Source organism: Psammomys obesus, unplaced genomic scaffold (assembly GCF_907164565.1).
Source record: "Psammomys obesus unplaced genomic scaffold, mPsaObe1.curated_primary_1811, whole genome shotgun sequence".
NCBI lineage: Eukaryota > Metazoa > Chordata > Mammalia > Rodentia > Muridae > Psammomys > Psammomys obesus.
In genome coordinates, this window is record NW_026596064.1 from 15573216 (window position 1) to 15598966 (window position 25751).

The 25751-nt window shown below is 39.8% G+C and overlaps 1 protein-coding gene across 1 annotated transcript in view; it reads left to right on the forward strand.

Moving 5' to 3' along the window:
* Polq (DNA polymerase theta) overlaps positions 1-25751 on the forward strand; it is a 72754-nt gene that overhangs the window by 10793 nt on the left and 36210 nt on the right. The window contains exons 8-15 of the mRNA XM_055625064.1: positions 4249-4395; positions 6000-6212; positions 14647-14783; positions 15758-15959; positions 16149-16291; positions 19607-19800; positions 20342-20466; positions 22258-22501. Coding sequence (XP_055481039.1) covers positions 4249-4395; positions 6000-6212; positions 14647-14783; positions 15758-15959; positions 16149-16291; positions 19607-19800; positions 20342-20466; positions 22258-22501 — 1405 coding nt within the window. The remainder of the gene's footprint in view (positions 1-4248; positions 4396-5999; positions 6213-14646; positions 14784-15757; positions 15960-16148; positions 16292-19606; positions 19801-20341; positions 20467-22257; positions 22502-25751) is intronic.

Consider the following 25751-nt stretch of genomic DNA (forward strand, 5'->3'; position numbering starts at 1 on the left):
CAGCATGAAGTTTTTGAGGTTCATTCAAGGTATCGCATTGACCTTTTAAATACTCCCTTAACATACTGCAATAACTATTGTCCTGTTTTTTACTGATTATAGGCTGAACTCTGTGGCCTCAACATTTTTTCTAGCATGTGATCATGTATGGTCTTTGTGTATCCTGACATTTGGACTCTCTCAAAGGTGTTTCTGCTGCTTGCTTTTGCTCCTGTGTTGAGGCCACACTTTCTTTCATGACCCATACTTTTTTTGAATTCTGGACCTTTTAGATAATATTTTATCAACTCTGAATATTGCTTCTTTTTTTTTTTAATACAAAAACTATTTATTTAAAGGAATTAATGTAAACAATTATATAAACTGTAAAGCCCTAAATAGTAGGACAGGTTTGAAATCTGGAAACCTAAAGAAAAAACCTAATATTATAGTTTAATACTACATGCTTTGGGAAAAGAAACAGTCAATCTTGGGGCTAAGATGATAGTTCAGTTGGTAAAAATTTGCCACGTTAATATGGGAGCTTGTACATACACATACACAAAGACAAGGTAAATCTTGAAGGAAAGATAGAAAATTAATGGTGATTCAATCCAGAGCAATGACCATAACAAGTAAAAGCTACATAAATTAGGAATGAAAAACAATAAACCCAAAGTAGTAATGGAAACTGTAAAGCATTGTCCTGTTTTTACTATATTTGATATTACATATGCAAAAACTGGTAATGAAATTGTTAAACACACATAAACAAACATTACCATTTTTAAAACAATGATGAATGACAAATAGAACATTGGCATTCACAGACAGGAAGCATCCATAGGCACAAGAGAGGATGCTGAATTGCTTCTTTGGCTAAAATAACACATCATATATTTATTTTCTAACCAAACACTCAGATGGGAAATTTTTACCATCTTCTGGCTAATAAAAACCCAAGATGAATTCTAGATCTGACTAAATATGATTTTTTTCTTCTTCCATGATCTTTTTCATTTTACTTACTCTTTCTAGGAAATATACTTAAATTGTAACTGTAATATTAAAGTTGAAAGTGTCTATGACTAAATATATAGTTTTATGAAATTTAGTTTGTATGTTAGTAATCGGATGCTTTCCTATCCAGCCCTTCTCTCTCTTTCACCCCCCCCTTGAATCTTAGAAGTTATTTTGAAATAAATGGTCTTTTTCATATAAATGAGCTGTTATCACTGAGATTTGTCTAAATCCTGAGGCCATTGTCTTTGCATTGAAGTTACAGGATATTAGGTATTTTATTGCTTCTTTGTGCCAGTGAGAGCCAGAGTAGGCAGTGTTTCAGCCTTATATCAAGTAAGTTTTGCTGAAGTTTGCACGAGTCCAGCATTGTGTTATCACTGTAATATCCCTCCAGGTCGGTCTTACCTGGCGTTGTCTATACCATGCTAACGTGAACTCTTACCTGACATGACATGACAACCTGTACTCCTTAAGGATCAGAACCAACAAAATTATCAGTTTCATTTAGATTTTCAAATTTTGTGGCATTCAGGATTTTGTAGCACGACCTAATGATTGTTTGGATTTCCTCAGTGTCTGTAATTATGTCCCCTTTTTCATTTCTGATTTTGCTGAGTTGGATAGTTTCTCTCTGCCTTTTAGTTAGTTTGGCTAAGGGTTTGTCTATCTTGTTGATTTTCTCAAAGAACCAGCTCTTGGATTCATTGATTCTTTGAATAGTTTTATTTATTTCTAATTTCTTGATTTCAGCCCTGAGTTTGATTATTTTCAGCCATCTGTTTCTCTTGGGTACGTCTGCTTCTTCTTCTTCTTTTTTTTTTCTAGGCTTTCAGTGGGGCCATTAAGTTGCTTGTATGAGATGTTTCAAATTTCTTCTTGAAGGCACTCAGTGCTATGAATTTTCCCCTTAGCACTGCTTTCATTGTGTCCCATAAGTTTGGGTATGTTGTGCCTTCATTTTCATTGAATTTTAGGAAGTCTTTTAATTTTTTTCTTTATTTTTTCCTTAACCCAGCTGTCATTGAGTAGCGAGTTATTCAGTTTCCTTGTATCTGTAGGCTTTTTGCTATTTCGTTGATGGTCAGACAGAATACAAGGGATTATTTCAGTCTTCTTGTATCTGTTGAGGCTTGCTTTGTGACCAACTATATGGTCTATTTTGGAGAATGTTCCATGAGGTGCTGAAAAGAAGGTATATTGTTTTGAATTTGGGTGAAAAGTTCTGTAGACATCTATTAGGCCCATTTGATTTAGGACCTCTGTAAGTGCCTTTATTTCCCTATTTAGCTTCTGTCTAGATGATCTGTCCGTTGGTGAGAGTGGAGTGTTGAAGTCTTCTACTATTAAGGTGTTGGGATCATTGTCTGATTTAAGCTTCAATAATGTTTCATTTAGGAATGTAGGCGCTCTTGTATTTGGGGCTTAGATGTTCAGAATTGTGATGTCCTCTTGGTGGATTTTTCCTTTGATGAGAATGAAGTGCCCCTCTTCATCTTTTTTGATTAATTTTGGTTGAAAGTCTATTTTATTAGATATTAGGATAGATACCCCAGCTTGATTTCTGGGCCCATTTGCTTGAAAAACATTTTTCTAGCCCTTTACTCTGAGGTAGTGTTTATATTTGTTGCAGAGGTGTGTTTCTTGGATGCAGCAGAATGTTGGATCCTGTTTCTGCAACCGTTCTGTTAGTCTGTGTCTTTATATTGGAGATTTGAGTGCATTGATGTTGATAGATAATAGTGACCAGTGAATGTTAATTTTTTCTGTTGTGGAGTTGGTGGTGTTACTGTATTTTATTGCTTGTTTTCTTTTAATTTTTTGTTGTGTAGTTATCTATATCCTATGTTTTCCTGGGTGTAGTTGTTTTAGTTGGATTGGAGTTTTCCTTCTAGTTTCTTCTGTAGGGCTAAGTTACTGTGTAGATATTGTTTAAGTTTAGTTTTGTCATGGAAAATTTTTTTTTTTCCATCTATGTTGATTGAAAGCTTTGCTGGGTATAATAGTCTGCATTGGCATCTGTGGTCCCTTAAAGTCTGCATGACATCTGCCCAGGCCCTTCCGGTTTCATAGTTTCATAGAATCTGGTGTAATTCTGATAGGATCCTTAGAATTTTAAGAAAAGTTTACCTAAAAATTAAAAACACATGAAATTTAAGATATAAATTTTTGTTTGTTTTATTTTTTGAGACAGGGTTTTGCTGTGTAGCCCTGGCTATCCTCGAACTCTCTCTGTAGACCAGGCTGGCCTCAAATTCATAGAAATTAGCCCGCCTCTGCCTCTCAATTAATGAGATTAAAGGCGTGTGCCACCACTGCCCAGCTATTGAAGCATTTTTCAATGAGGCTTTATAAGTTCAAAGTCTGGTAAACTGTTTATAATTAAAAGTCTGGGAAATTCTCTGAGAAGGTAGGGCTGCTGTGTTTAAAATCTTACCAGAGGAGAAGTAACTCTAAAAGGCAACACTGGAAGGTGACTATTAGATTAGAGACAAAGGAGCCAGAATTAGTTTTCAGTGATGGGACACATCTTGAGTAAGGATTTTGATGCTTAGGGTTTGATTGTTAGCTACTTTATGTCACTGTGACAGAAGGAATTTAAGAAAGGAAAGGTTTATTTTGGCTCATGGTTTCACAGGCTACAAGTCCATGAGGGTGGGAAAAAGTGGGGGTGTTCATGAAAGCAGAAGCAAGTGAGTTGGGCTCACACATCATGGGAGCAGACAGGAAGCAGATGGCAAGGACTAGAGCCACAGGTGGATTTTACTTTGAAAGGTATAACTCTAGTGGCTCAGTGCTATAAGCCACGCCTCACCTGCTAAAGCTCCGTAACTTCCTAAAACTGCCACCATCTGGGGTTCAGGAGTTAAAACGTGAGCCTGCAGGGAGCATTTTATACTCAAGCCATAACAAGTGATAATCTGCCCTTCGTCCTGAAAGCTCCTTTGATCATTCCCTTTGAACATCATGTCTCCCCAAAGCGGAGCCTCCTAACTTTGGGATACATTATTAGAACTACCTATGAACATTTATAAATTCTTGAGATCCAAGTCCCATCTCCTCTCGGTTACATCATAGTGTCCTGGGTCAGTGGCTTTAAAAGACCCACAGATGATACTAGTATGTGGCAATTGCCGAACCTGATCTTTATTTCTGTCATTACTTGGCAAGTAACAGCCAAGGAGGCAAAGAGACTTGTGTAGTTGGTGATTTTTTGTTTGTTTATTTATTTTTGTGTGTGTTTGACAGGATTAGTAAATTCATCTGAGTGTCCACCAGTGATTCTAGAGCAAAAGAGCCTTCTGGAAGTGATGGATCAATTAAAACGTTCACCTTCAGGACTAGACTCTGTGTTGAAAAGCACTGTGCCATGGGGAGTAGCATTTCATCATGCAGGTAGTCCTTGTTGGTAATCTCATATTTGTTGTTCTCATAGTGTGTTACAGACTTGACTCTGTAAGGGCACTTGTTCTCTTTGCAGGTTTCGTTCGCAGGACTCATATGGTGAATGGCCTATAATTCCAGTTCAGGGGATCTGATGCCCACTGCTGTTGTAGAAATTATTAATATTTACTATTAATTCATGTAATTATTATGGCAGTTATTATTTAATCTGCTATCATAACAATAAAAGACACATCTGTTAGAACAGATACTTTGTTATCTCCCAGCTCAAGCCACTTGCTTTAATCATTCCTATCTGGACTTCTTCCCATCCGAAATTCTTATAAACACTTGCACATATTTTCCATCTGGGCTGCTTCTTTCCAGCTCCTCATCCTCAGAGCAAGCTCCTCCCAGCCACATGCTTCTTATTTATGCTAACTCATGGCGACTTCCTGTCCTGTCCCTTCTCTCTTACCTCCTGTGATCCTCCTGTTCTCCAAGCCCACCAACCTTAGCTGTGCCTACCTCTTTTCTGCCCAGTCCAGGAACAGGCATTTTATTGGCCAATCAGGAATTATGTGGAGCAAGGTTACACAGCATCACTTGGTGTACGTGAGAATTTACTCATGGAACAGTAGAGATCTGTTTTGTAATTACAAAACACCAGACCATGCCGCAACACACTTTTGGTCTCTGTGATTTCCTATACACATATATATTCATGTAGGTTCACACAGAAACACATAAAATAATAAAACGAATCCAAACAATTTAAAAAATCAGCAGACTTCCATAATTTCTTCACTTTTGTATTTATGTGAATTTACATCTTGTTAATCACACTTAATACTTGTAGATTACATTTTAAGAAGCAATAGATTAGTCAGACGAGAGTAAAACGAAAACTTTTAAGATTTACTTATCTAAATTGTAATGAATATACTAGATAATGGACTTGGTTTATTTTCCAAACCACTGGGAAAGTGTCTTCTAAAAATTTTACCTATGTATATGTTATTTCCTTAAAATTTATGACAGTCACTGAGTGAAGTTCTTGATCTGTGATCTTATGTGTTAAGATGGCAATCATAAGAATGTTTTCTAAGATGGGACATTTAATCCTTTCAGTTTTATTCAGCTCATATACATATATAATGTACACATATGGTTTTAACGATAAATAACAATAAAATTTTAACATAAATTTAAAAATGTGTATGTACAAAAACATATCTACACAAAAAAAAACCTCACAAGGGTTGTTAATCAGTATGCTGTTTAATTCAACCTGCTGAATGTTCTTATAAATAAAATGTTATGGGAACACAGTCCTGCTCAATTGTTCTGCTGCTGCTTTTATTTAGCAAAGTCAGGGTATGTAGTTTTAGCAGAAACTACCAATTTCACCTAAAACATAGGCAATTTTGCTGACTTAGCTAAAAGTTGTCTCGAGATGGCAGATTATACTCTTAAATAGGTAATGACGTTTTTGTTTACAAACTTAACTATCATGTAAAAGATCTTTAACAGATGGTAGCTGACTCTCACATCCATTATAATTCATCAAGTGTATTGGTTCTGTGGTAATGTTTTGGACCCTGCATTTTATTTAGGTCTTACTTTTGAGGAGAGGGATATCATTGAAGGAGCCTTCCGGCAAGGTCTTATTCGGGTCTTGGCCGCAACATCCACTCTTTCTTCTGGAGTGAATCTTCCTGCACGTCGAGTGATCATTCGCACTCCAGTGTTTGGTGGCCAGCCTTTAGATATCCTCACTTATAAGCAGATGGTTGGTCGCGCTGGCAGGAAAGGAGTAGACACGATGGGTGAGTTTGAATGTGGCTGTCACGATATTGCTGACAGTCTGCCTGAAAGTTGACTAGCACCTGCCTATGTCTTGTCATGATATATTTCTTTATTGTGCAGTGCCCTAATGCCATCCTTTGGATTACTTGATATTTATAGTGAATATAATTTTTGTTAGCCATTGGTTTTCTTCTGGTAGAGAATTAAGAACTTTTCTTTTGTGTTATGTGCAGTGAAATGATTCAATGCTATATAACAACAAGATTTATGATTTTATTATCTAGAAGGTGATTTTATTTATTTATTTATTACAATTTATTTACTTTGTATCCCAGCTGTAACCCCCCCTTCTCCTCCCATTTCTTCTCCTGTGCCCCTTCCCTAATCCACTGATAGGGGAGGACCTCCTCCCCTTCTACCTGACCCTAGCATATCAGGTCTCATCAGGACTGGCTGCATTGTCTTCCTCTGTGGCCTGGTAAGGCTGCACCCCCCACCCCCCACCAGGGAGAGGTGATCAAAGAGCTGGTCACTAAGTTCATGTCAGAGACAGCTCCTGCTCCTCTTATTAGGGATACCACTTGGAAACTGAGCAGGGGGTCTAGGTGCTCTTTATGCATGGTCCTTGGTTGGAGTATCCATCTCTGCAGGCCCCCTGGGCCCAGGTTTTTTTTGTCTCTGTTGGTCTCCTTGTGGAGTTCCTGTTCCTTCCAAGTCTTTCTGTCTCCCTCTTCTTCCATAAGGTTTCCTGTACTCTGTCCAAAGTTTGGCTATGAGTCTCAGTACCTCCTTCAATACCCTGATGGGTAGAGTCTTTCAGAGGCCCCCTGTGGAAGGTTCCTGTCCTGTTCCTTGTCTTCTCCTACTTCCAATGTCTATCCTGTTTGCCTAGAAGATGGTTTTAATTTGCACATTTACTCCTTTTTTCAATAGGTGTGGTATATGTGGGTGTGGGTGCTCTTGCCCATCCCTATGCATATGTAGGTCAGATGTCCACACTGGATATTTTCTTTTATCATTCTCTACCTTATTTAGAAGGGTTTTCATTTTTTTTTTTTTTCTGTGTATGTGCTTGTGATTGGATGTGTGTATGTGAATGCAGTTATCTGCAGAGATCAGAAGAAGGTGATGTGTCTCCTGGAGCTGGAGTTTTGAGCTGTGCAATATGGGTACTAAGAACCAAACTTAAATCCTCTGGAAGAAAGACCTAGAATTTGTCATTTCTCTAGCAAGTCCTCAAGATCTGTCTCTGCCCCACCAATGCTGGGGCTACAGATGCAAGCCAGCACACCTGGCTTTTATGTGGGAGGTATGAACTCAGGTCTCAATGCCTGCAAGTTAGCACTTTACCCACTGATCCATCCCTTTAGCCTCTCATATCTAGCTTTGTAATCTCAAGTCAAACAGGATGCTAACAGCTAAGAAGTACTCTGCTTTTTGTCTCTAAATTGGTACAGCTTCTAACCTTGCACCAACAAGTAATGATGCTATTATCAGCAATCCAAACAGAAGGTTTGACTTAAGTAATGAAGTAGTTTTTGAGTTAAATATCAAAAGAGATACTTCATTTCTTCTTATTCAGTATATGACTAGTTGCTAAATGGTAGTCAGTTCACTACTCTTGAGGTGGGGGGTCCTGGAAGACGGAGTCTAAAAGTGAGGTGGAATAAGGTCATGCAAAAGCCAGCTTTATTCAGAGCATCAGTGAATTTATACTCTGAGGTTAAGAAGAGTGACCTGAGTAAAGTGTCCAACCACAAGGAGAAGCCGCACATGGCAAAATGGCTTCCCATAGAAGCATATAAACAAATAACAGTAGCCATTGTAATGATAATCTGAAGTCAGTTCACTCCTGTCCACTACATCTGAGAGGGACACAAAAGCAAATTATAAGAATAATTCTGTGTTTTGAAGAAACTGAGGTTACAAGACTCTTGTGTTTTCTCACAAGCACTCAGAATTCCCCTCCCATGACTCCATTATTGGACTGTGTTCAGGGTCAGGACCTCCTATTAATATTGTAATTTATTTTCTTGTATACAGTTTCTTCCTTTGTTTCTGTCTTTGTGGTTTAATGTTTTCCTCTAGTGTGTACTGTAGGTCTTACATAAACTATAAAAGGCTAATTAAAAGTGATAATAAGCCCGCCAGCCAGGGAAGCAGATGCCCAGATGCCGGTGTAAAATATACAATCAACAACAGCCAGTGGGCCCCGAGTATTGTAACATAGCTGAAGCACAGGGAAAAGACCTTAAAATAGTTTTTATGACTATGATAGAGGTCCTTAAAGAGAAATGAATAAATCTCTTTTAAAAAAATCCATGAAAGCACAAACAGCAAAAAAAATTAAAAAATAGTTCAAAACCTGAAAGTGAAAATAGAATTCGCAAGCTGGCCATGGTGGCTCATGCCTTTGCTTTTAATCTCAGCACTCATGAGGCAGATGTGGGCAGATCTCTCCGAGTTTGAGGCCATTCTGTCCTACAAAGTGAGTTCCAGGACATCAGGGTATATACAAAGATAATACCCACTTACAAAAAAAAACCAAGAGACAGACACAGAGAGAGAATCAAGAAAGAAAACTAAAAGCTGGAAATGAAAAATCTGGAAACTCAAACTGGAACCTCAGAGGTAAACCCCACCAACAGAATGCAAGAGATAAAACAGAGACTCTCAGACACTGAGGACACAATAGAAGAAATGGATAGCTCAGTCAAAGAAAATGTTAAACCTAAAAAACTCCTGGCATAAAATATCCAGGAAGTATGGGACACTATGATAAGACTAAATCTAAGAATAATAGGCATAGAGGAAGGAGGAGAAACCCAGGACAAAGGCACAGAAAATGTTTTCAACAAAATCATTGAAGAAAAAAAATTTTAATCTAAATAAAGGGATACCTGTCAAGGTATAAGAAGCATACCAAACACCAAATAGAATGAAGCAGGAGAGAAATTCTCCCTGGCACACAATCAAAACACTAAACATACAGAACAAAAAAAGAATATTAAAAGCTGCAAGTGAAATAAAAAAAATTCACAAATATCATATAAAAGCAGACCTATTAGAATTACGCCTGTCTTCTCAATGGAGACTCTAAAAGCCAGAAAAGCCTAAACAGATATTCTACAGATTCTAATAGATCACAGATGCCAGCCCAGACTACTATACCTGGCAAAACTTTAATCACAATAGAAAAATAAGACATTCCATGATAAAAACCAAATATAAGCAATATGTATTTTTAAATCCAGCCCTATAAAAGGCACTAGAAGGAAAACTCCACTAAAGAGGTTAACTACACTCGGAATAAATAAACTCAGATCATCAAATCAAAAGAGGGGAAACACACATATACATGCACACACACACACACACACACACACACGCACACAAAATAACAGGAATCAACAGACACTGCTTAGTGATATCTTAACATCAGTGGTCTTATTTTTCCAATAAAAAGACACAGACTAACATAATGGATTGGAAAACAGGATCCATTTTTCTGCTGTATCCAAAAATATATATCCTTAATATCAAGGGTAGCCGTCAATTCAGGGTAAAAAGATGGAAAAAGGTATTCCAAGCAAATAAACCTAACAACCAAGCTGGTATAGTTATATTAATATCAGACAAAATAGACTTCCAGTAAAAAAATTAATCAGGACACTACATACTCATCAAAGGAAAAAAATCCACCAAGGGGACATCACAATTCTTTTTTTTAATTTATTCTTTATTATTTACACTTTATTCACTTTGTATCCCCCCTGTTGTTCCCTTTATATATACTGGATATTAGTCCTCTGTCATATATAGGGTTGGTGAAGATCCTTTCCCAATCTGTAGGTTGTCGTTTTGTTCTGACGACAGTGTCCTTTGCTTTACAGAAGCTTTTCAGTTTCATGAGATCCCATTTATTGATTGTTGCTCTTAGAGCCTGTGCTGTTGATGTTCTGTTCAGGAAGTTGTCTCCTGTGCCAATGAGTTCAAGGCTCTTCCCTACTTTTTTTTCTAAGCGGTTTAGTGTGTCTGGTTTTATGTTGAAGTCTTTGATCCACTTGGACTTTAGTTTTGTGCAGGGTGATAAGTATGTATCTATTTGCATTTTTCTACATGTAGACATCCAGTTAGACCATCACCATTTGTTGAAGATGCTGTCTTTTTTCCATTGAATGTTTTTGGCATCTTTGTCAAAGATCACATGTCCATAAGGACATCACAATTCTTAACATCTATGCAGCAAACACAAGGGCACCCAGGTTTGTAAAAGAAGCACTACTAGAGCTTAAATCACATACTGACACACCCTCACACACTGATAGTGGGAAACGTCAGTACCCCATTCTCATCAATATACAGGTCATCCATAGAGAAACTAAACAGAGAAATACTGGAGCTAGCTGATGCTTTAAAGCAAATGGACCTAAGAAATATTTACAGAACATTTCACCCAAACACAAAAGAATACATTTCCTTGGCACCTCATGGAACTTTCTCCAAAACTGACCACATTCTTGGACACAGAGCAAGTCCCAACAGATCCAAGAAATTGAAATAAAAAATTTCCATTTTCCTTGCATTCTGTACAACCACCATGGATTCAAGCTGGATATCAACAACAGAAAAGCAACTGAAAGTTTGCAAACTCATGGAAACCGAATAACTCAGGACTGGATGAAAATCGAGTAAAGACAGAAATTAAGAAAGAAATAAAAATTTTCTAGAATTGAATGTTAATGAATTCATACACAATATGCCCAAACTTACAGATCACAAAAGGTGATCTGTAAAGGTGCCTCTAAGAGGCAAGCTAAGTGCCTACTTAAAGAAACAAAACAAACAAACAAAAACCTGGAGAGATCTCTCATAGTAGTAATTTAACATCACAACTGAAAGCTCTAGAAGGAAAAAGACAGCACAACCAAAAATAGTAGACAGTAAGAAATAAACACAGGAATGAAATAAACAACAACAAAATAATAAAAAGAATTACTGAGATAATGAATTAGTTCTATGTGACAATTAGAAAGATTTTCAAATCCTTACCCAAATTTACTAAAAGGTGGAGAGAGACTATCCAATTCAACAAAATTAGAACTGCTGTAGGTATTTTCATCCATGATTTCAAGTTGTACTACAAAGCTATAGGAATAAAAGCAGCCTGGTATTGTCACAAAAACAGACATGTTAATCAATGGGATCTCATGAAATTGAAAAGCTTCTTCATGGCAAAAGACTGTCATTTGGACAAAGTGGTAGCTTACAGAATGAGAAAAGAGCTTTACCAACTGCACATTTGGTAGAGGGTTAACATCCAAGTATATAAAGAACTCAAAAACAAACCTGATATCAAGGAAACAAACCAGTTCAAAGGTAGGTTACAGATTTAAAAGAGCATTCTCAAAGGAGGATATTCAAATAGCTGAGAAACACTTGAAATGTTCAACATCTTTAGCCATCAGGAAAATGAAAATCAAAACTACTTTGTGATTTTATCTTAAACCCATTAAAATGGTTAAGATCAATAAAACAAGTGACAGCTCATGTTGGTAAGGATGTGGAGTCAATGGAACATTCCTCATTGATGGTGCAATGTTGTATAGCCACCATGGAAATCAATATGGTGATTCCTCAAAATATTGGGAATCAATCTACCTCAAGATCCAGCTATACCACTCTTGGGCATATACCCAATGGATGCTTCTCCCTACCACAAAGACACTTAACCATGTTTATTGATGCTCTATTCATTATAGCCAGAAATTGGAAACAGTCTAGATATCCCTCAGCAGAAGACTGGATAAAGAAAAGGTGGTACATTATACAACAGAGTACTACTCAACCATTCCAAAAAAGGAAATCATGAAATTCATAGGTAAATGAATGAAACTAGAAAAAATATTGAATGAGGTATCCCAGACCCGAAAGACAAAAATGGTGTCATATATATATGTTTGCTTTTAAGTCAATGATAACTAAGTAATAATCCATATAAGCACAGTGATTATAGGTCTTGTTAGGAAAGGGAAATAGAACAATAGTTATGGATGGATTGGGGGGTGGATGGAATGGGAGGAGCAGGTGGGAAGGAGGAGAGGAGAGCAGTGAGGTAGGAAGTATGAGGGAGAGGAGACAGTTAAAATTTAGTGCCACTTAAGGGATAGAATGGTAACCTAATACACTAGAAGCTTCCTAAAATACATACATATAAGAAGGCAATCTACATAAAATCACCAAAAATGAGGGCGTCAGAGCCCCAGTTGGCCAGCTCTTCATACCAAATGAAGTTTCCTGTACTGAAATTGGGTTACATCCTGAGTTGTTGACCAAATGCGATACCAGGGGTATCCCTAAATAACCCAGGCTGTTGACAAGACTCTAGGTTGCCCATTTGCTGAAGACTACACCTATACAACTCATTGAACATGAAAAAGTCAAACTGGTGTCTACATAAAGCATTCACCCCTGTGTTCCTGAGACTTTGGTAAGGTACTATGCACACTACCAAAAGAGAAAGGCCACAAACACCTTCATCTACCTCCCATCAATTGTCCTGCCTACAGGATATGCCAGGGCAATGGTAGTACAAAGCTTGTGAGAGGAACCAACCAATCTGTGATTTGACTCAAGGCTCACTCCATGATATGGAACCCATATCTGGGTCCATTTTGATCATATGGTGAAATTAAGTTCAAGTTCCCAGGCTTTAGGGGAGCCTCCCAGATGGGAAGCCAATAATCTCCTTATTCTTTTGTTCCCCAAACATAATGATTGTTTTTAACCATGAAGGAACACATGATTCTGATTGATGAAAAGTTGTGACTGTAACTTGGCACCGATGTTTGCTGTCTTCAAGCTTAAAAACTGTGTTACATTCTAGCTCGGGGTTGCAGTTCAGCTTCGAGTATGTTCTGCTTGCCTGATCAATCAGTAGTAGCATTTTTTGTCATCTGCTTAAATACTTATTAAGATGAACGTTTGAAGAAGCAGTCATCCCCCGAATCTGTGCTGTTGTCCTTGACTGGTCAGTTTTTGCTGCTTAATTCAAATAAAGATCTTGCTTTGCTGGATTCTTGTGCCTGCTTGCCTTGTTTTGGATTTCTGGACCCTAACACAACAGGGGAAGAAGAAAAGCCTTTTCTTTAGTTCTCCATATTCTATAGCTTGGGCCTCATAAATAAGATGTTAAGAGACAGGTTAATCGGAAGAGGGAGAAAACAGGGAACAGGGACAGGAACCTACCACAGAGGACCTCTGAAAGACTCTACCCAGCAGGGTATTAAAGCAGATGTGAGACTCATAGCCAAACTTTGAGCAGAGTACAAGGAATCTTATGAAAGAAGGGGGAGATAGAAAGACCTGGAGGAGACAGGAGCTCTACAAGGAGACCAACAGAACCAAAAAATCTGGGCCCAGGCAAAGACTGATATGCCAACTAAGGACCATTCATGGAGATAACCTAGACCCCTTGCTCAAATGTAGCCCATGGCAGCTCAGTCTCCAAGCATGGGTTGTCTCTGACATGAGCTCAGTGGCTGGCTCTTTGATCACCTCACCCTGGGGGAGTACAGCTGTTCCAGGCCTCAGAGGAAGACAATGCAGCCAGTCCTGATGAGACCTGATAGGCTAGGGTCAGATGGAATGGGACGAGGACCTCCTCTATCAGTATACTGGGTGCGGGGTAAAGCACGAGAAGAAGGAGGGAGGGTAGGATTGGGAGGGAACGAAGGAGAGGCTATAGCTGGGATACAAAGTGAATAAATTGTAATAAATTTTAAAAAGACAGGTTAATAGGAAAAAAGGCAAATAGTCTTTATTTGGTGTTAATATTTTAATTTTTATGTGCATGAAGTCTTCATAGGATACGATTGAGATCTGCTAAAGCTGTTAGGTGTGGGGTCTTATAGTTATTTTTAACAAAGGTCGGTAAAATGTGGAGAAGTGTTGACAAAGAAAAGCTGTTTTCCAAAAAAAAAAAGAAAGAAAAGCTGTTTTCCTTGGGCAGTACCTTATAAGGAGGAACATCCCTAAGGGAAGCTAATGAAAAAGAAGGGTTATTTCAGTGAGGTTGGTTTATATAACCATCTTAGGGCTGGCCTCTGTCTACAGTGATCCTTATCACTGATATAGGAGAGAGCAAGAGAAACATGTTTCCAAAGGGACATCTATGCCTTGCTTGTATGGAGATAGAGGACAAACAGTTCTTTTCATGTTCGCTGCTTCTCCAGCCTTCAGCTAAAAATGATCTAAAAGCCAAAGCAGCAGCATGGTTTCTGGTAACATTCTGGTCTCTTATCCAGAGATCAAAAACCAGAGCCATGACTTAACAATTCTGTGCCCGCAGTGACCTCTAGCCTCTCCTGTCTCCTCTCTGTGAGTCAGACTTCTTGTTAGCAGCGTCCGATGGACATGGCTTAGTGCTGAGAAGATATGTGGTTTTGATTGTAGGTGAGAGTATCCTGGTTTGTAAGAACTCTGAGAAATCCAAGGGCATCGCCCTGCTTCAAGGATCTCTGGAGCCTGTGTGCAGCTGTCTGCAGAGACAGGGAGAAGTCACTGCTAGCATGATACGAGCTATTCTGGAGGTAGGAGTTCAGGAAATCACGATTTACTCTTTTATGCCTACCAGAAATTGAGTATGTTAAAATCTGAGTTGAGAGCTTTTATTTTTTTTTTTTAAGATCAAGATTTATAGCTTTCCCAAGTGTAAATCTGTTTCTCACATCTATTTAAACATACATACATATATACATAGTTCTTCAGGCTCTGCTGTCGGGCTCTGCTGAATAAGTTTAGAAATAAATTTTGATATATGTACACATACATACTCATATATATATAAGTTGTTATATACATATACCTACGTGTTATATATATATATATATATGAATATGTAGCTATTTTAAAGTTCAATATGGCTACTACCATATCAATATCTCAAATGACATGTAGCTTTTAAAAATATTTTTCTTTTTTCTTTTTTTGGTGTAGGGATTCGGACTCAGCCTTGTGCACGCTGTGTATGTACTCCTGTGCCATAACTGTGGCTCATCTTTTTACTTTTTATGTACTTTTTACTGCATTTACAGTAGGGCTGGACCTGTGGTGCACGCTTCTGATTCTAGCATGAGCTTCACAAGGTTAAGGCCGGCGAAGGCAGCACACACTAAATACTAACTTCATATTTTTCTGCCCTTCCCATCCTTCTGAATGGGAGATATTCATTCGTAGCATTTCTACACTTCCATGTTCTAGAGGGAGGAACAAAGATTGATGATTGAACTCATAGCTCTGAGCCATCACTTCCTCCTTTACATGTAGCTAGTTCACAAGTCCTGGTGCATTCTTGCTTATTTACAAGAAAATATTATCTTTAAAGGAAAACGTGATGTCAGTAGGTATCATCTATATTGTGATGTGTGATGACAAAAAATTAATAAACTGTCTCTACATAAAGACTGAAGATATTTTAGAGAGTAAATTCACTTCATTTACTTGATGTCCTGAGGCTCTACACATCTTATAGAACTTAACGGAACTTTTCAACATTTTCTCTCAGATAATCGTTGGTGGAGTAGCAAGTACATCACAAGATATGCAGACTTACGCCGCCTGCACATTCTTGGCTGCTGGTGTAAAGGAAGGGAAGCAAGGCATTCAGGGAAACGCAGATGGCCAGCTCGGGGCCCTGGATGCCTGTGTGACATGGCTGTTAGAAAACGAGCTCATCCAGGAGGCAGAGCCCAGCGGCGGTGCAGGAGGTAAGAGCAGCAACGTGGCGGGATGCCTTCTGTCCACACTGCAGTCACTTCCTAGGGTTGGCTCACAGGTTTCTACATGTTAGCTGAGGCTCTGCTTTTGATTGATCAGGGCCAAGAAGTTAGTGTGCAGGAGAGAAGGGCAGGGCTTTGTTTTGTTTGTAACCTTTGCTTCGGTATTCCCTCCTCCAGGAAAGGTGTATCACCCAACACATCTTGGATCAGCTACTCTTTCTTCTTCTCTTTCTCCATCTGATACCCTAGATATTTTTGCTGACCTCCAAAGAGCAATGAAAGGCTTTGTTTTAGAGAATGACCTTCATATTGTCTACCTGGTAAGTTCTGTTTAAAAAAAAAAAAAAAAAAAATTGCTCACGTTTGACAGGCTCTCACTGTGTGGCCTGGAATGCTTGATCCTCTTGCCTCTAGCTATTGAATATTGAGATGTGTGTTATACCAGGCTTGTAGGAAGAATTTGAAAAGTGCCTTCATTACTGTTCTTGTTGCTGTGACAAAACCCCCTGACAGAAGAACTGCAGGAAGGAAGAGTTATTTGGTCTCACAGTTCATAAGGAAGGTATAGAAGGAAGAAAGGCTGAGGCACCTGGTCTCATTGCATCCATAGTGTCTTAGTAAGGCCTTATGCTGTCTTAGTGTTCTGTTACTGTGAAGAGAGACACCAGGAGCACTGCAACTCTTATAAAGGGAAACGTTTAATTGCCTTACAGGTCAGAGGTTTAGTCCATATTGTCATCATAGTGGGAAGCATGGCAGCATGTAGGCAGCCATGATGCTGGAGAAGGAGCTGAGAGTTCTACAGCTGGATCTGCAGGCAGCAGGAAGTGAACTGTCTCGGGCTTCTGAAAACCCAAAGGCCACCCCTACAGTGGCACACTTCCAACAGGTCATACCTACTCCAACGAGACCACACCTCCTATTGGTGCCGGTCCCTATGGGCCAGGCATTTAAATACAAGTGTTTGTGGGGCCATTCCTATTCAAGCCATCACACATAGGAAGTAGAGAGAAATGAATGCAGGAGCTCAGCTAGGACCCCAGCCCAAGGAACAGTTTCATCCATAATTCAGGTGGGTCTCCCAACTCAATTAGTCTAATGTAGATAACCTCTCCCTGGTGTCCAGAGGCCTGTCCCCTTGTGATGCTAGATCCTGTGAAGTTTAATTATTAAGTAGTAATTATCACGAAGAGTTTACTTACATCTTCTACAATTATATAAACATTTTGATATGAACCTAATATCAAATTCTTTAGCAAGAACCTAACTAGTAATAAGTTTGTCACTGAAACGCAGATGTATATACACTTTGATGAGCAAATGAAGGGAGAGAATAACATTGAAATTACCATCAGAATGAGGACTTAACAGAAAATGCTTTCAATAAAATACACTGTGGAGGGTAAATATCAAGACAGTATCTTTTTCTTCCTTTTACAAACATGGATAGTAACAGGCTCGATGTTCTGTGCCTTAATATGACTGGAAAGGATCTTAAAGCAGGTGTTATCAGTCATCTGCCATGGCCTTACCTATGTCCACATATTATGCAGTAGACATGAGTGTGAGCTCCAGATCTGGACTGTTTGACTTCAACTTTTGGCTGCAACACAATATTATTCTTTTTATGTATGCCCTTTTCTTGCCCAAGTGGTATTAGGCTTTCTTTTACTTTTCCCCAGTCCTCCCATAAACTCTCTTCCCTTCCCCTTTCCTTTCCTCCTTTTTTTCGTAAGTGGTTTGTTTTGTTTTGTTTTGTTTTTCAGCCCAGGCTAGCCTCAAACTCTGTAGGCATACTAGGTTGGCCTGAAACTTTCCAGGCTGGTCTCAAACTTTGTATCCTGGTGCCTCAGCTGACTCACTGCTGGGATTACTGACATTCACCCTTTTATTTCTTTAAGCATGTGTTTTGTTTGTTTGTTTTTATCCCTTTTTCCACATTTATAATGTTTTGTCTTTAACATCTGGACACTTTTTTTTTCTTTTTATTCTTTTTTAATTCTTTATTAATTACACTTTATTCACTTTGTATCCCCCCTGTGGTTCCCTCCCTCCTCCCATCCCAATCCCTCCCTTCCTCCACCCTCTGCATGCATGCCCCTTCCCAAGTCACTGATAGGGGAGGTTTTCTTTCCTTCTGATCCTAGTCAATTAGGTCTCATCAGGAGTGGCTGCATTGTCTTCTTCTGTGGCCTGGTAATGCTGCTCCCCCCTTAGGGGAAGGTAATTAAAGAGCAGACCAATCAGTTCATGTCAGAGACAGTCTCTGTTCCTATTACTATGGAACCCACTTGGATACTGAACTGCCATGGGCTACATCTGTGCAGGGGTCTTAGGTTATCTCCATGCATAGTCCTTGGTTGGAGTATCAGTCTCAGGAAAGACCCGTGTGCTCAGATATTTTGGTTCTGTTGCTCTCCTTGTGGAGTTCCTGTCCTCTCCAGATCTTACTGTTTCCCACTTCTTTCCTAAGATTCCCTGCACTCTGCCCAAAGGCTGCCTATAAGTCTCAGCATCTGCATTGATAATCTGCAGGGCAGAGTCTTTCAGAGGTCCTCTGTGTCAGGCTCCTGACTTGTTCCCTCTTTGCTCCTTCTTCTGATGCCCATCTTCTTTGCCTTTCTGGATAGGGATTGAGCATTTTAGCAAGAGTCCTCTCCCTTGATTAGTTTCTTTAGGTATACAGATTTTAGTAGGTTTATCCTATATTATATGTCTATATGAGTGAGTATATACTGTGTACATCTTTCTGCTTCTGGGATAGCTCACTCAGGATGATCTTTTCCAGATCCCACCATTTACCTGCAAATTTCATGATTTCCTTATTTTTATTGCACAATTTGTGCATCCATTCCTCCACTGAGGGGGCATCTGGGCTGTTTCCAGCTTCTGACTATTACAAATAAAGTGCTACAAACATGGTTGAGCAAATGTCCTTATTGTGTACTTGAGCCTCTTTTGGGTATATGCCTAGGAGTGGTATGGCTGGATCCTGAGGAAGCGCTATTCCTAGTTGTCTGAGAAAGTGCCAGATTGCTTTCCAACATCTGGACACTTTTAACAGTGTTTCTTTGCTTCTACCCGCAACCCCATGCTTTGTCTTGGAGATTTTTCGGTGAATTCTGGAGCTCTTAGGCAATATATCAATTTTGCTTGTTGATTTTTTTTCTCCCTCTCTTAAGTTTTCTTTCCATTTTTTTTCTTGGAATTACACAAAACAGTTAAGATAATATCTTGTGTCAGACCTACTTGAGTTGAAAATGTCTATGATTAAAGACTTGCATTCCATGCAATCCAGTTTGTGTGGTTAACAATCAGTCTCTCCCCCCCCATTCCTCTCTCTGGCTTTCTCTCTTACTCTGTCTCTCTTACTCCATCAGTGAGTTACTTATGAATAAATGTTTTCTTATAAATGAGTTATTACACAGATTTTTCTGTATCCCAAGGCCTTTGTCTCTATTATGAAGTTTACAATTATAATTTTGTGACTTAGGCAGTATAATGGGTTTGTTTTTGTCCAGTGCTAAGGCTTGAGCCCATGGCCTTGCACATGCCAGGCAAGTGTTTAACACTGAGCTGCCCACAGCTCACTGTCAAGCAATTACTCAAACTAAAATGATGCTTCTTCTCTTTAGGTTACACCTGTGTTTGAAGATTGGGCTACTATTGATTGGTATCGATTTTTCTGTTTATGGGAAAAATTACCAACTTCTATGAAAAGGGTGGCAGAGCTGGTTGGAGTCGAGGAAGGGTTTTTGGCTCGGTGTGTGAAAGGAAAAGTAGTAGCCAGAACTGAGAGACAGCATCGACAGATGGCCATCCATAAAAGGTAGGCACAAGGAGCCTCCAGCATTTATCATTGTCGGGCACATGTCACTGAGCCACTTTGATTGTCGATAATATAAACATTTTGGCTAGCCATGATCAAAATTTAAATTTCTCCTATTTATTTAATTTTCTGACTTTAATTTTTCTTGGAACTTGTAATTTAGCAGTCCTTATGCCTGCAGGTCTGGACTTTATAATTAGATACTGTCATTTGACCAAAATTATATTCATTTTATATCCACGTTTCAAATCTTCTAAATTTTTGTGCCATCACATTATTTTAAACGAAGCATTATTTCTTGAAATCAGTTAATAACATTAAAATGTGAGACCTTTTTTTGTTACCGGATGTTAGTTCGTACCTCTGGTTAAGGTACGTAAAGCTTACTGTGTACACATGCTCTGAGTCCGTGCCCACCAGCCTTCTCTGTGTGTTGGGAGCACAACACACAGAAAGGACCCTGCTAGCTTGTCGGTCTGTAGTTTGTTTGCAGCATCGCTATAAGCGATCTCTTATAACACTTTTGATAATTTATTTTTAGGTTTTTCACAAGTCTTGTGTTACTGGATTTAATCAGTGAAGTTCCCTTAAAGGAAATTATTCAGAAATATGGATGTAATCGTGGACAGATTCAGTCTTTGCAACAGTCAGCTGCTGTTTATGCAGGTCAGTTAGACAAAGTGTTTCACGTCTATCCAAGATTCTATGGTTTAAAGTTGTTAAGATTCCTTTTTTGAGAAGGGTCTTGTTTACTGTGTAACTCTGCCTGGCTTGGGGCTCCCTATGTATACTGGATTGTCCTCAAATTCAGTGATCCACCTGCCTCTGCCTTCTGAGTATTAAAGGTGTGTACCACTACGCCTGGCTTAACATCACTTTTTTTTAAACTTCCATTTACTTAAGCCTTTTGGAATTGCTTCAATTTTAGAAACCTCATCAGGGTGCGTCTTACTCTTTCCCCTCCTGTTCCTTAGCAACTTCCTGATTGTACGTATTTTCTCTGGCTTACCCTCTACAAGAAGAAACAAAGTTCTCAGTGGAATCCCTTTCCTCTTAGTACTGATGAATAGATTTTGAGAAAGAAGATGCAGATGAAGAGAGATTTGTGGACTCTCTCCTGACCGATCTAAATATCATGCCTTAGGAAGCACTCTCAGTTACACAAACAGGTAGATTCCTGATATGATGCTACTAAAGCATCTTTGTTAGCCTTTGGGAAGGAAAACCAGGACTACTAAAGGGTCTATGCCTTTACGTGTTAGGGCTTCTCTGTAGATGTGTGTACATATGAGGGATGCTGAGTAGATGTGGGCAGAGGGTAGAGTGAAGGAAAGGACCCTGATTCAGTGTTCTTTCTCCATGTGTGGTACTTGGCTTCTGTGATCTCTTTATTTCAAGAGGTTGAGGTTAAGGGGCAGAATAGCCTTTCTTTGAAGAAAATGGCAACCAGAATACCACTCTATAGTTCTCTCAGCATTTGAATTTTTAAATCATTTTTCCAGGAAAGAGTTCTTCTCTTGCTTTGTTAGAGTTCTCTTTTCCTTAAAAGAAGAAAAAGAAAAGCCAGACATGGTGGTGTATGCCTTTAATCCCAGCACTCAGGAAGGTACAGGCAGGCAGATCCCTGTGAGTTTGAGGCCAGCCTGGTTCAGAAAGCAAGTCCAGAACAGCCAGGGCTGCAGAGAGAAACCCTGTCTTGAAAAACAAACAAACAAACAAACAAACAAACAAACAAACCAGAAAGGAGACAGAAAAGGGAAAATATAAGAAAGAGGTAGTGAGAAGAGTGGACTAAAATGGAGCTTTTGTTCTTTGTACGTATGTGCTGAGTATGCCTCAGGATCCAAATTTTAAGTTCAAATTAGGAATGAATGAGATGGGCGTTGAGAGAGGGCTTATTATGCCAGCATGAGGTCCAGAGTTCAGATCCCCAGCCCCCTGCATACAAAGCTGGGCCCAGTGATGCATGCCTGTGTTCTCAGTGCAGTGAGGCAGAGGTCCCAGGGACTTGGTGGGTAATTATTCCAGTCAGTTGGTGAGCCCAGTGTTTAGTGAGAGAGCCCTGTCTCAAAAACTGAAGTGGAGAGTGAAAGGAAGATGCTTGATATCAATCTCTTGTCTCTAATTGTGTGCACGTGGGCACACAGACAGGCATAATGCTTGCACACAGAATAAAACTTAATAAGTGAGATGACCTTAATGTGCTTGTTTTATTCTTTGTACACATAGCTAGAACTTTTAATATTTGTCTGCCTCCCTGTTGACTTATTTCTTGGTCCTGTTAAACCTTACATTCTGCAGAAAAGCAAAAGCAAACCAAACATGCACACACATGTATATCCATACATATGTATCCACACACTTGCACATATATATTGATATATGTTTATAAATACACACATAGAGAACTAGTTTAAAGCAAATTTTAACTCAACAAATATTCTCTGGCTGTTCTAGGAATGATTACGGTGTTTTCCAACCGTCTGGGCTGGCACAACATGGAACTGCTACTTTCCCAGTTTCAGAAGCGTCTTACGTTTGGCATCCAGAGGGAGCTGTGTGACCTGATCCGCTTGTCCCTACTCAATGCCCAGAGAGCCAGGAGCCTGTACGCTGCTGGCTTTCTCACTGTGGCCGATCTCGCCAGAGCTGACATTGCGGAGGTGGAGGCGGTTCTGAAGAATGCCCTGCCTTTCAAAAGGTAGCGAAGTCCTCATCTGCTATCGGGCTATTGAATGATGGCGCATCAACCTTTAACCTTAAATAATAGATAATGTATTAAATATGTTAAGACATTTCCCTTGTGGAGACTCTTAGAGTGACTTTCAATCTACTGTTCATTGCATCATGCTTAATGAGCTGACTAGCTCCTAGTTCTCACTGCAGTCATCTTTCGCAGTCCTCTCCAGTTTTTCAGTTCACTAACTAATGAATTAAGGTTTGGCTAGGCCTCATTCTATAATAACACAGCTGTTCTTGACATGTGATTCTCCCACCTCAGCCTTCCTAAACGAGGTTCCTGGCATGCACAAGCACACCTGCCCGCTCCAGTTCCATAGCCTTCCATAGCCGGGACAAACTCTGAAGTAGATTTTGTAGATTTAATGTCTTCAGCACTAGGTATAATGAATATGAGAATTAGGGTTGGCTTAGAATTAGCTTTCCACCTCCTTGAGATGTGCCTCTGGCTGACTGCTCGTCTTAGAATAAGCCCCTGATTTTCACAGACTCTTTGAAGGTAATATCTATGCCCAAGACATGTACTAGTAGTTTCTGAGGTGAAGAAGATAAGGCATAGGCAGGCATGTGATAACATACTACAGATGACAGCAGCTCTTCAGGGAGTCAGCTGAAGGCAGTATACACCAACAAACAAGCAAGCAAACAAACAAACGAAACAAAGATGGTAGAAACTTGTTACCTGTTGTCTGTATGAGTCTTGTGTTTTGTGGTAAGATTGTTTGGGGGATAGAAACTGTGTATTTGTTTGCCTGCCATCCTTTTCCTTTTAATGCTTAATACATTAAAATCCAGAAATCCTACCGGCATTCATACTGCCTTGAATTCACTAGCATTGCCCACAATCTGCAGTTTCTTATGTTGTTGGGACTAATTCAGTGGGGTGGGTTCCTAGACATGATATTTCAAAAGTAAGTGCATAACCAGCTCTGTTAGGTACTCAGAACTGCCCTCAGGGGGCTCACCCCAGGTTGCATTTTCTCCCTCCATCCGTGGTAAAAGGCTAGATTTCTCACCAATAGTCTCACCAATAGAAACAACAGATTGGTGTTTTTCGTTGTATTTTCTCATGGTTTTACTTTGCAGTTGTGTAAGTGAGTTTTTGTTCACTGGGCCAATTATTTCTGTTGTGCTTCTTTTTCTTTTTCTCTTTCTTAAATAATTTCTTTTCAAATGGATTTGAATTTTGAGCCTTCTACTTGATATGTGTGCTTCAAATGTTTTCTCACAATTTATCACTTTGTTAACTTTTATTGTTTGTTTGATAGCCAAATTTTTTAATGCACATGTGTATGATGTGTGTGTGTGTGTGTGTGTGTGTGTGTGTGTGTGTATACATAAGTGTGCACAGGCATGTGACTGTGTGTGTGTGTATGTGTGTGTTCAGAGGCTAAAGGAGGATTTCAGGTGTCCTCCTCTCTGGTCTGTCACTGAACCTGTGTCACTTTCTCACCAACACACAGCAGTCCTTTCGTCCCTACTCCTCCTGCTCACCTTCTTTTTTTTTTTAACTTTTTTTATTTTTTATTAATTACACTTTATTCATTTTGTATCCCCCCATAAGCCCCTCCCTCCTCCCCTGCTGATCCCACCTTCCCTCCCCTTTCTGCATGCATGCCCCTTCCCAAGTCCACTGATAGGGGAGGTTCTCCTCTCCTTCTTTCTGATCTTAGTCTATCAGTTCTCATCAAAAGTGGCTGCATTGTCCTCTACCATGGCCTGGTAAGGCTGCTCCCCCCTCAGGGGGAGGTGATCAAAGAGCAGGCCAATCAGATTATGTCAGAGGCAGTCCCTCTTCCCATCACTATGTAACCCACTTGGACACTGAACTGCCATGGGCTACATCTGAACCTAGGAACCTGCTACAGAGGGCCTCTGAAAGCCAGAAGAAGAAAACAGGAAGCAAACTAGGAACATACCACAGAGGGCCTCTGAAAGCATCTGCCCTGCAGACTATCAAAGCAGATGCTGAGCCTGATGGCCAACTGTCGGGCAGAGTGAATGGAATTTTATGTAAGAAGTGGGAAATAGTAAGAGCTGGAGAGGACAGGAACTCCCTGAGAGCAACAGAACAAGAAAATTTGGACACAGGGAACTTCCCAGAGACTCATACTCCAACCAAGGACTATTCATGGAGATAACCTGCTTACCTTCTTAAAGCTCTTCCAAGAGCTACCTGTCTCAGGGTTCCAGTTCCCGTCCTGCTGGCTTCTGAAGACTCCATTATGTAAACATGCAAATGGTGTGTAGTCTGCCACTGACAGACTGCATGAGGAACCCAGCCAGGCCTGTTAGATATATGAGTATAGGCTAGGCGTGTTTGCAGTTACAAGGTCTAAATCTGAAATATATCTGTGTACTCATTAGGTTCTTTCTTACCCTACTTTACACTTGCAGTAAGGTTCTCCTCTATTCTGCTGTTTTTAGGTTACTTCTTATTGGCTCAGTTTTCTGTAGTTTTGCCTCATAAACACTCATCTCTCTCTCTCTGTGTGTGTGTGTGTGAGTGTAGTTTAGACCATTACAATACCCTTTATCACACTGAAGCTCTTTTTGACTCATATTTTTTTCAAAAGTTATTTATTTTTTTCATTACTACAATTTATTCACTTTGTATCCCAGCTGTAGCTCCCTCCCTCTTCTCCCCCTATGCTCCTCCCCTAGTCCACTGATAGGGGAGGTTCTCTTTCCCTTATGTCTGACCTTAGTCTATCAGGTCTTATCAGGACTGGTTGCATTATCTTCTTCTGTGGTCTGGTACATCTGCACTCCCCCCAGGGTGAGGTGATCAAAGAGCCAGCCACTGAGTTTATGTCAGAGACAACCCCTGCTCCCCTTACTAGGGAACCCACTTGGAGACTGAGCTGCCATGGGCTACATCTGAGCAAGGGGTCTAAGTTATCTCCATGAATGCTCCTTGGTTGGAGTATCGGTCTTTGTAAAGACCCCTTGGCCCAGATTTCTTGGTTCTGTTGGTCTCCTTGTGGAGCTCCTGTCCCCTCCAGGTCTTTCCATCTCCCCCTTCTTTCATAAGATTCCCCGCACTCTGCCCAAACTTTGGCTATGAGTCTCAGCATCTGCTTTGATACTTGCTGGGTAGAGTCTTTCAGAAGCCCTCTGTGGTAGGCTCCTGTCCTGTTCCCTGTTTTCTCCCACTTCCAGTGTCTATCCCATTTGCTTTCTGGGTGAGGATTGAACAATTTCCCTACGGT